General features: G+C 39.2%; 1 protein-coding gene across 1 annotated transcript in view; it reads right to left on the reverse strand.

Moving 5' to 3' along the window:
* Positions 1–5189: 5189 nt before the first annotated feature.
* The window catches only part of nnt (nicotinamide nucleotide transhydrogenase), a 44590-nt gene continuing 36718 nt past the window's right edge, over positions 5190–13061 (reverse strand). The window contains exons 19-22 of the mRNA XM_040000015.1: positions 11560–11641; positions 9805–9923; positions 8958–9073; positions 5190–7544 (exon numbers count right to left, since the gene is read on the reverse strand). Of these exons, the coding sequence (XP_039855949.1) occupies positions 7401–7544; positions 8958–9073; positions 9805–9923; positions 11560–11641 (461 nt within the window). The 3' untranslated portion in view covers positions 5190–7400. The remainder of the gene's footprint in view (positions 7545–8957; positions 9074–9804; positions 9924–11559; positions 11642–13061) is intronic.

Raw genomic sequence — 13061 nt, forward strand, 5'->3', positions numbered from 1 at the left:
GGGGCAGACACGGCGTATGTTTGTGTAAGTTCATGAGGCGATGTATCCAAGAGGCCTGGGTTTGGGGGCTTTTAAAACACAGCTCAATAGCGCAGTTTCTCCAAACAAGCTGTTAGGACGATCAGATTAGACATTAGAAGAGGGAACATGCCCAAGATCAAGGATGAAAGAGCTTCCTCTGGTACATCTTACCAGCAACTGATGACACGTTATCATTTCTATCTGTAAATATAAGAAGACTGGTGCTGCATAGTGTAGCATTGTGCACCTCCTTTTTGATTTAGCTTACAGCCTGTACTGGACAGATAGTGGCTTATCTCATTTGAAAATAAAAATAAAAGCTTCTGAAGAATATATTTTATGAAACCTTTTTTTAATTCTACAAGGACACCTTAGCGAGAGAGGGCCACTTAAAGTGTAAGGAGTGCTAAGATGGTAGATAACTTTGTCTTTCATCTACTATATCTACTGTTTTTGTTTTGTTTTGTCTGTTTGAATTTACAAGCAACCATTCACTTCACAATGCCTTGTTTTTGCCCTAACACACACACACACACACACACACACACACACACACACACACACACACACACACACACACACACACACACACACACACGCTTTCTTTGGCTGCAAACTCTTCTTAGACCATCAAGACGTGGCCAACCAAATGTGTCACACAGGTACATCTTAGGCCCCTGAAGGTTCTTATCTAAATCAGACATTATGGGGTCAGCATGCCTAGCAACCACCTAGCAACGTGCTAAAATAACCCTGATTTTAGCCTTTATGCACCTAAAACATGACAGCATCCTATTGTTTTAATTTAATGAAAAAGAACATCACATTTACGGACACAAACATTTGAAATTACATAATCTAAAAGGACTTGAGCATGGACATGTATGAGTAGCTTTAATTTAATGTTGGATTTTTCCCATTGACATTTTTAATTAGTTTGCTCTATTTTTGGAGTTTCTTTTTCGGTACATTTATTGCGGTGCTGTTGGAGTTTATTCATCTATAGGATAACACTGGTAGAAAATACCACTTGAAGTGTTAATAAAAGCTTTAACACAATTAGCTTTGTGTCAAAGCTTTCAAAGGTAGTTGTATGTGAGCTCATTTTTTTCTCCTGTAGCAAAGCTGTAACATTAACGAGCCAGTTAGAACATATTGCTCTGATTTGGGATTCCAGTTAAAAATGTTTAATAATTCTGTCTGTGGTGAGCTTAGGGTGTGGACAAGTGACACATTTGTCCTTATTTGCACATCAGTAGATTACCACATTGCGAGACATGTCAAACACACTTTCTGGAAAGGTTTCATGACACAGCCCAACTTTATGCTGGAGGACCCATCTCCATAACCCTTCAGTCACACAGTTACATTTACACGCCTTTCAACAAGATTGCCTCATTTACTCAAGAGAATATCTGTCTATTGCACAGAGGAAAGTAAACACACAGACACACACGCTAACTCAGATCTGTGTGCAGCATAAGCTTCCTTTTCACTGCGAGAACTTTTGTCGGGCATGAGGCAGTCTGCCTTTCGTTTCCATTGTGCAGTAAGATCAGCCAGATTCACCACGTGATATAAAAATATTTCACTTTGAATGTGATGCCAGAATATTGTAAGTTATGTGACTATCGATATACCCCATGATTTAAAGAAGTTTTTGAAATAAAAACTAGACTTTATAAAAATGAGAACTAACTGAAACAATATTTTCCAGCTAGTTCAAATAAAGATAAACACGGGAGATGTTGTTAGTCGTAGTTTTTGTCACTTGGGTCAAACAACCTGCCTCAAGAGACCTTTTTCATAATAACTCACACAGTTAAGAAATAAAGTAAAAACTAAAAAGAAAAACAGAAATAAAACAGTATTTGAACATTGCTGCTCACGAATAAGCACTTCTACACACGCATGGATATACTTATTTACAAGCATCTATACACAATCAGTCTAATCTATATGCATTCATAATTATATACAGACAATTCAGTACTTACACTACATTTGGCTCATGGAGCATCTTGTTTTCTTGAGACTCAGGATGTTTGACTGTGAGTCAGCTGCTTTCAAAAGTGTGGTATCCATCTGAAATCATGCCTCTGACAAATATTCTTCATATTATAGCAATGAAAAAGGCTTAAACTGAAGCTAATAAACATTAAACTGAAATACAAACAAAAGTACAAAACTATAATTTTATTCATAAAATTGGGGGCAGAGGGGGCTGTGGCTCAGGAAGTAATCTGTGATTCCTCCAGTCTGCATGTTGAAGTATCCTTGGGCAACCCTGAGTTGCCCCTGATGTATCCATCAGAGTGTTAGATAAGGTGGAAACATGCGCTCGTATGAATACATATGTAATGAATGAGCGTTGGACTAAAAAAAACAAGATAAAACAATGAGTGTTGAGGGACAAGCTTTATAATGACTGCTTTTATCTAATTTTATTTTCATCTCAGCTGCATGCCATATTTTAAATGTTTTTGAGATTCACATTGTGATATTTCTACTTATCTGCAATTTCTCTCAGATAAAAGATTAAAAAGTATTCTCTCATCAAAACACACTCCTGTCATAAATAATTAAATACCTTCCACATCAAATCGCATGCAAGGCCAAGAAAAACAAATTAAGCAAATTGTCTGTGTGTGTGAGTATTTTTTTCCAAGGAGGGCAGACTATCCCTGCTGGGAGGAAGGATGGAGGTTTATTGTGTCTGGAACATGCTGCGCTCTGAGTAAATACTGGCAGCGTGTCCCTACTTCAGCTGATGAGACTGTCACCTCTGCAGTGATCTTCCCTCTCTCACACACTCTCACACACGCACACCTTTACAATGACCTGAAGTCCTCCTGATGCGTGTTGCAGACATATGAAAAATACTTTCTATTTGCATTCAAGAAGAAAACAAACAAACAAACATAAACATGCAGGAATTCCCTGACAGTGATTTCCAAACCTGTTCTTTTATAATTATCACAGCAGTTAGCCTGTGCTCTGGGAGTGACAGCTCTCCTTAGATATCCTCAAGCATGCAACCAGATAACAGCCTGTCTGAGTGGCACTTGTTACAGGATGAAACCACCCTCATCATGCACACATGCAATCCCCATGTCCATAAATCTATCTACAGTTTAATCAACTCAATCTATGTGGGTACCACTCCCTTTCTAAGTGCCTCTAGTTTACTCTTTGCTGATGAATAGCAATCAAGTGCCGCTTGTAGGTGAAAATATCACACAGCCTGATATTTACATTTCAGTCATTGTAAAAACCCTCATCACAGACTCATGCAATCCCATTCTGCAAAAGAGGGACACCTTGAAGTTAAAGTGGCTTTCCTACCCATTGTGCTCATCTTCTACCCGCTGCCATTCAGAGAACCAGGACTATTCTTTGTTTATACCTTAATTTTTAAAGGAAAACAAAAATTTGAATCATGTTTGTGGCCGGAGTTACGTCACTTCCCAGCTGTGTTTCAGTGTTTTATTTTTATGGCTGTCTTCCTTTTAGTATCATCACGAAATGTATCATATCTTATTGTGAACCCTACCATCTTATCATCTGAAGCGATCAGTGCGCTGCCTTAAGCATGTATTTGTCTTTATAGTTTCCTTTCATGCTTTAAAAATCAAAGCAAAAATGCTGCTAAATTTTTCATGCTGTTTTTATTATCTATAACACAAAAATGTTAGTTATGTTTTTCAGCAATACTTTATAAATAAATGAATAAATACAAAGGAAACCCTTTCACTGCTTTGAGCTGTTTGCTAATGTGCAGCATTCAGACGTGTGTTAACACAATGCTAAGTTGGAAAGATATCTTCAGTGATCTTAGAGAAGAAAATGCTGCTGCCATCAATCTGGGAAGGGTTATAAGGCCAATCCCAAACAATTTGACAGCCATCAGTCTACGGTGAGAAATATTATCCACAAACATTCAAGACAGCTGCTGATCTTCCCAGGAGAAGACATCCGAACAGGATAAGACTTCTAAGTAAATGTCCAAACAAATTTAGACGGATGAGACCGAACTGAATACATTTGGTGAAAAACGAAGCATATCAGCACAAACATCTCATACAATCTGTGAAGCACAGGGGTGACGATTTGGGGACCCTGACACTTTGCTATCAGTTGGGCAATTTGCAATTTGTTCACACAGGATTCACACAGGATTCTAGAGTCAGATGTGAGGCCATCTGTCCAACAACCAAATCTTGGTCACACAGGGTCACACTACAGATTCCAAGCACAGCAGCAAATCTACAACAGAAAGGCTGAAAAACAAAAAAACAAGGTGTTACAAAAACCCAGTGAAGGTTGAAATGCTCTGATGGGGCCTTAAGAGAGTTGCACATTATTTAATGTTAATGCAAGAGTGATAAAAATCTTTCACATTGTTGATTACTTCAATTTTTATCCTAAAGGTGGTTCTAACAGCTACCGAATCATCACATGTACTTAGTTCTGCACAGGACTTTTATCTAGTCAAGAGAAAACAGATTAAAAAACAAAAAACAAGAGCATGCATTGATTAATATGTCACCCAACAGAAGTTTGAACTTTTCCAAGATGACATATTTGTTTACTCTAATTACACTCTGAGCTTCAAAATGCAGCGTTTCCTTGTTTTGTTCACAAATGGAATATGAAAGGCGATGTAATCCTATGAACATGTGCTGTAAGTGTAAAAGTGATAAAAGCATGGTGAGCTGGAGTAACAGAATCTAAAACAATGGCCATTTTAACATTATAAGACTTTGCTACCTGATTGGCTGCCCCTCACAAACCGAAGTTCGTTCAGAGCCATTAAGGAATTAGGGATGAACTTGAATTTTCTCCATGTTTAATGAGTATCCGGCGTTGTGGCGGTCGTCGGTGGATCGTGTTGTTTAGTCTCTGTAAAGCTGCACTGGGGAAATGATGCATGTGTGGAAGTGTGGATAAAACTCCTTCCTCCAGCTTGTGATCCTTCATTTAGTTAATTGCTGCAAGTATTTTAGTTTTCAACTCTGCCATAGAAGATTGGGCTGGTACCATTAGCCTCACAGCTGTGGCGGACCTCAGGGAAATCCTTGCAGATCAGAATGTTTACTTTAAGGGAATTCAACTGCACCTTTCACCTTTAAGTGTACGTCAGGGAAGAAATTACGCTTTCAGGAAACTTGTGTAAATACAGATTTATTAGGGATGAAAATGTTCCATGACAAACAAAAGAGGGAAAAAAACAAGTTCACAGTACATTTCATCAGTTCGTCTCCATAACATGGTGCACTGAAACGTTGTACAACTTTAAAACCTCATTGTTGCCCTGCCTCTTTACAAAAATACTTTCCTTAAAAAGAAGAAGAAACGCAACAGGCATAAGGGGGGAGGGATACTAGCAGAATTATCAAGATTTTCCATCACTTTTAATTTGCTCGATATCAAACAAAGAATGCATTTCCTTGTGGAAGCTAAGACGTGAGAACGATAGGCCCTCATGAGCACTAGTGACATGTGCAGCTCTACACTTGCACAACGAAGCAAACATGCTGGCAGCAAACTGAGGTCAGGTGGTTAAAAAAAATGCAACATGAACACAAAACAGAAGGCTATTGGTCCTGTGTTTGGTTGGAATTTGTCTGTCCTGATCCTGTGCTTGATTATGTAATAGGTGACTGGTCAGGTGAAGGTCCCCGTGGAAAGGTATTGGCCATTTCATGGAGAGGTAGGACAGTTGCCAACATATCAGGTCCCAGGATGATACTATAACAACTAATGCATACAGTACTTGTAGATTACAAAGTCATGAAGACTGCTCACATGTTACCTCATGACTATTGTTCAAATTACGCCACAATATACATTCTTGCCAATTGATCTGCTGCAGCAGTGCAACCGCAGCAGAAAATAAATGGAGCACATTCAAACGTGACTCAGTTGTGACACAACAGGTAGAAAGTGGAAGCTGCCATCTTTTTTCGGTCTGTGATCTACTCAAGTGTTTTTTCATAACGCAAATCTTTCCGAATTCGAGGGGCCATTTGGCACTTTTTTTTGTGTTTTGGACTTTAATAAAAGAAAGGAAGAAATAAAGATTTTAGAAGTACTTCATGATAACGGACACCTCATATCTGCTGGATCGTGGCAACAATTTTAATTAAATAACTGCTTAGTTGCTTGGACTCGACGCAACAAAGCCGACTGACATATGGCCCTACTTTACAAACCTTCATTTCACCGCAGAGCAATAATGAGGGCACGCATTGGAGTGGATGAGCCACATTCACTTAAAAGGAAAAAAACTAAACCTTCTTTACCATTAAGGCCAGCAGGATAGCATTTAGTGTACTGTAATATCTGAACCACACAGAAAGAAGAAACACATCTGGCTCAAACACATCATAAAAATCCAGTCGGCTATCAGAGTGTTTGTAAGAGTGAGACGGGCTTCACTAGCGTTCAGCACAGCTGTGGTGGCACACATAACGTTCAGATCCTTTTGGTTTATTGCATTGCTCATCTGACGGAAGAAGTCTGAATGGAGTTTTTCTCAGCTGTTTTCTTGATGGAAGGTCACGAGATACACTCAAGTGAAAAGAGAAAAAGCAAAACAGCACTAAATACAGACATTTTCTAAAATAATTATTAGACCAAATACAAAAAAATCTCCCAATACAGCATAAAACTGGAACTGAAATGTTGCACTATTCTGCCTTTTTTCCTTTTACTTGTACAGGGGAGAAAAAGAGCAGATCTATCAAAGGGAACACATGACTAAAACAAAACCAAATTGGGGGAAAAAAAGGGGCGAGGAATCTTTACAGGGTGGTAAAATGTTAGCGCTTAAGTCTGTCATACCTCCTCTTGTGATTCACCATCATATTTTTTAAATTCCAATCCAAGTCTAATATTTCTTTTAGCTATTGGCTATTTTCTAAAACACCTTAACAGTGAAATGCATCATCTCTAACATCTTATCTACATTTGTGGCTGTTTTACATTAATATACGTCTCTGTAATGAAGATGACTCGCTGTCAGCTGCTCCCCTTATTAAACAGAAGACATGCAGAAAGTTGACAAACCCTTTCTTTAAGATCTAGAAATAAAAGAGTTGTGCATTACCTCATTAGAAAATGATAAATCTACAATATCTGCATTATTCAGCTCTGATTGCAAAAGCAAATTTGCTTTTATTTATAGATCACAGAAACGGTTTGCAGAAAAGCTTTTACCCTATTAATCATCTTTGTTCACTTGGCTGCGTTACAATTGGACAAAGATGAACTGAATGCTGGAATACTTTTGGAAAAACTAAGCCTTATTGTTGTCGTCCTTTCTCTCTCCATGTGTGTGCTCTCAGCGGAGGTGCCTGGTTGAGGCAGGGGGCACATTACTGGGACTCGCGGACCTTGGCTTGTAGGGCATCGCAAGTCTTCTTAGCATCGCCTAACAACATTGCAGTGTTGGGTTTGTAGAAGATGGGGTTGTCAACAGCTGCATAACCCACACCCAGGGAGCGTTTCATCACAATCACCTATGGAAGGAGACAAATTCACACAGGCTGGTAAGCTTCTGATTGGACAACAAACAGATGACAAAACAGAAGACAAAAGTTTTTAAGGACCATCTGCAAAAAGTGTTTTCCTCATCTTCTCCATTCAATCCCTCCATTAACAATGGTTGAGGCACTGCCGCACGACTTATAGCGCATAAATCTGCACCATGCCACGTGCATGGATCACATTCACTGGATCAAAATGGTAAAAGTTCAACTTGAATTTCTTGGAACGTCACAGTGAATCAAATCTGGCAACTAGGGAAGGAGGATCAAAAAACTTCTCGTCTAACCATTAGAGATTAAAGTTGCTTTCTGTGTGATGTAATCTTTTTCAGGGTAAATCTACGGCACTATGGCTCTGGACTCAAAGGATTGTAGCTCCAATTAACACAGAATTATGGATGCTTGAATCTCTGAAATATTTGAATCCCCAATCTCTGACAGCAGATTTGGACGTCTGCAGAAAGCAAACTTTTGCAGGCAGGGGGATGATATTTTATTTACAGCCTCTCATATACAAGGCACATAATATCGTTTAAGACAGTCCAAATTAGGAGAATGGTTTGACAGATATTCAAGCTTGAATATGGAAACAAAACAACAAACAAAACACATTTTCATTCAACTTCACTCTCATATTTCTCAGGTGTCAAATCCAAATTAATCTAAGGAAACTGAAATTTCTGTTGATACTGATATTTAAAAGTGGTGATGGTGTTCTCTCTTATTTTCCAACCACTATGAATTTTATGACAAAGAAAAATATTGGAGGACTAAGCTGAAGTAGTTTTCTAGACAATGAAATTTCAAAATGGTCCATTAAACGAAATGATCATTGAAAAACGCTAAAAACACTCCAACTTTTACCCTTAAAAGTTTCTTAGTAGGCAATTCCTAGTATGAATGAGTCTCTGAGTCAAAGCCAAAGATTATTTCAATTATAAAAGTGGTGTGTGATGAAAGTGTAATTGAGCACTTAAAAAATAGTGATTTAAAATCTGTATGTGTGTCTCTGCATGTGCGGTTAGGTAGAATGTCCTGTTTTATTTCCTGTGTGGAAACTAGTGGGAGCACTGTATAAATCACAGATCTCTGATCAGTGCCAGTGGGATGCTCCAAATGTTGATATTCCACACGGACACAGTCTCAGTAATGAGATCATGATGGGACTGCACCTGGAACTGCAACAGTCTGTAAGAGCCTGGGTTTATATGTCTATACATGTGTGTTTTTGTCTTCTTTTCTTTAGGTTTGTGTGCATCTTTAAATGAAGCAGGTCTGCAGGTGCAGACAGTCGAACTGTTGTAAACGCTTCCATTTGTTCCTCTTCGTGTTTTTGTGCTTCAGGATAAATCTTATTATCACTCATGCATGCGCCAGATTTCTCACCTGCTTCGCCTTCCAGACTTCCAGCACGGGCATACCAGCGATGATGGAGTTGGGGTCTTCTTGGGCCGCTGAGTTAACTGTGTCATTGGCGCCAATCACCAGGACCAGGTCAGTTTCTGATTGGATGTACGAACACATCTCCATTATTTCACATCAATTTATTTATTTTTAGGTAAAATACCAAACACTTTACCCACTCATTTTTGTTTGTTCATTTAATACTGAAACATGGGACTATTATGCTCTGGGGATGCTTTAATGTGCCTGGAACTGTGAATCTCATCAGTGTGGAAGGAATCTGTGGGATAAACTGGAGGTCAAGACCCAATCCTGAAGATCATCACGTTTAAAGGCGTTTGAGAGAGTCACTAAAGAAAAATGGGCTGGAATTGCTCAGAAGACATTTGTGAGACTTGTTAAAAATGAAAACAAGCGATTGCAGGCTGTTACCCACCAAAAAGGACACACAGCTGACCAACAGCATCAGCTAATAATACTTTTAGCCCTGGTAGTTTTTGTGAAATAACTTTGTTTCTGTGTGCAAACTAAAACTAATGTAAGCATCCAAAATAAAACTGGGACGTTTAGAAAGCTGTGTTAAAAATTCCTTGCTCTGTTGTAACAGCACGTGGGCAATACTTTTGGTTTTCATGAGAGGGCCAATAATTCTGTTCTCACCTATGTAAGGCCTTTGAAGGTTTTCCAATAGAAGTCAAACTATCCTTTTAACCCTACGTTCGTAAATATAAATGGGTCTGATTGTAAACTCTGTAAAAAGGCAGCAGCATTTACGGATGAATTAATGACAATGTACAGATTTTAAATGACAGAAATAACTAGTTCTCACCAGGGAAATCCTCATTGATCTCCTCCATTTCCAGGACAATGTCATACGGGACACCAGCTTCAGCCAACAGCACATTTAGCTGACCAGGCATGCGGCCAGCAACCGGGTGAATACCAAACCTGAGGGTGAAAAAAATACATTAAAATGAATACTTCAAATCAGTCCTACCTACTACAAACTTAGTTCGTAGTTCTTCTTGACTGCCATCAACTTCCTTAAATCAAAGAGAATTGGACAAATGGAGTTGATGAGTGTGATTACAGTCTGGTTCCACACAAACACACCTACTGCACTCCCCCACCAGTGTTATTTGTTGAGTGTGTGTCTGGGCATACACAGCTCTCAAACTCAATTAGCCATGTAATGTAATCATGGTAGGAAATTAGCACCAGCCACTGAATACTGGTGGCTGGTTCTCCTTTTCTGAAACCTTCCAATCACTTTGGCCACTATTTGGAGGTTTGATCTTTCATTTTTGTTTGATGAGCTTCGGCGGATACAGACAGCAGATGACCCCCGCTGATTCTGGGGTGAATTAGCAAGTCAGTTTATGCCTTTTGTGTATTTCCATACGGTCTGCATGCACAGGACGACAGTGGGGAACACAGTGGTTTTGGTCTGGATGAGCAGAAGTTGTGGCCAAGTGTTATATTGCTAGTACCCTGCAAAAAGGAGGAGGCTGGATGAAAAAGACAAGCGGAAGAGGTGACAAAAGCAGGTACAAAGAGTAAGAAAATAAGTGACAAAAAAAGAGTTTTAATAATACAGAACAAAGTTTTAAAAAAATGAAAGAAAGAGATCAGAGTGAAGGAGGTTTTTTCTGTTTTTCTCTGACCACCCACTTTCCTCTAATCAAGTACAAATGCTCTAAGCAATAGCAGCTGCAAGAGCCACGATCAAACGACAGAGGCAGGACAATTACACATGCTTCCACTGTACCTTGTCCTTCGCATCCTCTCTTTCGCATTTCCTTTTTTACCACACACACATGCCCACTACGTGTTGTTGCCCTTGTCAGTCTCCGCTTGTTGGTCATGTCCTTCGTAGTATAACTTTTACATTATGTATCGATATACCCAAACAGCTTCCAGTGCAGCTACCATTTTTAGATGGCTCATTTGAAGTCCAAATCTGACCACTTACACTCACCACCACACACGCACGCACTGCCCGTTATGTGATATCACCACAGACCTTAAACTTGTGCACAGCGAACATCGGCTTTAGCTCGAAACTGACCCAAATTTCCCGTAGAGGATCATCACTGGGACTGAGCCTCCAGCAGCTTTCGGTTAAAAAGTTCTTTGTCGTGCTGATGTGCTGTCTTTGGCAGCACATCAGGTGAGGAGTTAGACCAGGTGGTGTCTGAAGAAACTGGACTGTGGTGTGTGTCATCATGTGGTGGCACAGAGTGCACTCAAAACAAAGGAGGGTTTTGCTACAAATATAATTTTCGCTCATTTGATTTGCCTCAATGGAACTTCCAAAAATGGAAATCACTTAGAAGGATGGGACATTTTGATTTTGATGCACTAAAGGAGGTTCGGTGCCTCTCACTGAGGCACAAGTGAAAGGGGGAGTTGATCTAAAAGTAGCAGCCATGTTGAAAATGACCCAGAGATGCTCAAGATTTACAACCCATAAAAATCCTGTTCATAAACAAAATTGATGGTATTTTTTGTTGTCGTTTGGCAGCAGTTTATTTTGACAAATTAAATCTACTTTAAAAAAAAGTCAACTTTATCATTCCTTTACCTGACACTCTTGCCCGCCTCTTTGAGCATCTTCACCAAGTCCGCAATGGGGTACTGGGCCTTTGCAGCACAGAGACCGTAACCTGAAATAGATTTCAAAGCAGTAACAGACAACAAGAATTAGATGATTATATATACCCAGCACAAACAAACCCTTTAAATTTAGCCAAAACATATGTGTGGTTACAGCTATATACCTTACAAAAGCACATGCAGGAAAGGAGCGTAGCTAGAGTGAGGCAGCCAACACAGTGCCTCAATGTTTATTTGTAAAATCCCTTTCATCTCACTCAGTCTCTGTGACTGAAACAATCTTCTAATCTTCAAATCTAATTTCTGCAGTCTAATTACGCTGCTTTAATGATTCACCAATAATATAAATATTCTGAAAATGAACTGAATGACCAAAGAGTAAAAATAGAGTATTTTTTAACCCACTTTATTTCCTTGTAATATCCTGTTTTTATCATTTTAAGATTTCTTACATAAATTCATGTTGACATTAATTGTCAATGTAGCATAAAACTACATAAGCATAAGTACTTCTGCCTCCCAGCCTTGGATTTATCTCATGTTTGATAATAATTCTGGAGTATGCTACTTGATTTTTTCTTTTCTTTTCTTTTTTTAAACTCACGCTGTTGCTCACAAACACAAACACATGTCAAACGGTCCGGTGATGTTTACTAACCTTGTCACAACAACCAGTCAAAAACTTTCATGTTACAGCACACCAATCAAAATGACAGTTCTACTGAAGACAAACAGAGACCCCACCCCCCAAAAAATCTCCAGAAAATTGGTTGACCCACTGCCACCCAGCTCAAAAATGAAAAATGTAGCGCTTTTCACTTCTCTGCCTCTCTCTGTCAAAATTACTGTATCCCTCTGCGCTTCCAAAATTCTCAGTGGAGCTTCTCGTATAAGAACAACAAGTGGACCCAGACCATGAAGATACGAGCCGGATGAATGCCAAGAATGCACCGTGTTTATCGGGGCAGTGTCTTAATCATTTCCACAGATGTCAGGCAAACTGACTGTGACAGCTTCAATTTAGAGGGAATTGGTGAAATGAAAACAAGGGCACTGACTGAAAGCTGGTGCAGAGAAACAACACCAAACTACTGCTGCCTCACACAGCTCAACAAACCATGCATTTGGCTGATGTGAGTTATGCAGGCATAGCCATAAAAAAATATTGGCTCTGGCTATCTGGCTAACTCTGGCTATTGTCATGTTTTACCAATTAAATTTCCGATTGTTCTGCACATTTTAATGTACTGGGTTCTGTACAGTGACATATGAAGCGTTGTCTCCAGTGGAAACAGTCTGGCTGTATAAGTTTTACATTTACCTGTCATCACAGGTGACAAATGGCACATGTGCAGTGAAAAGGCCTTAAAACTGTAAAACTACAGAGTTGTAAACAAATCTAAGATTAAGAATGTTTGAATGTTTAACACTAAGTGGAATTTTAGAAGCTTGCTGACATCCAGACTTTGC

Source organism: Simochromis diagramma, unplaced genomic scaffold (assembly GCF_900408965.1).
Source record: "Simochromis diagramma unplaced genomic scaffold, fSimDia1.1 OVJJ01000596.1, whole genome shotgun sequence".
NCBI classification, from domain to species: Eukaryota; Metazoa; Chordata; class Actinopteri; order Cichliformes; family Cichlidae; genus Simochromis; species Simochromis diagramma.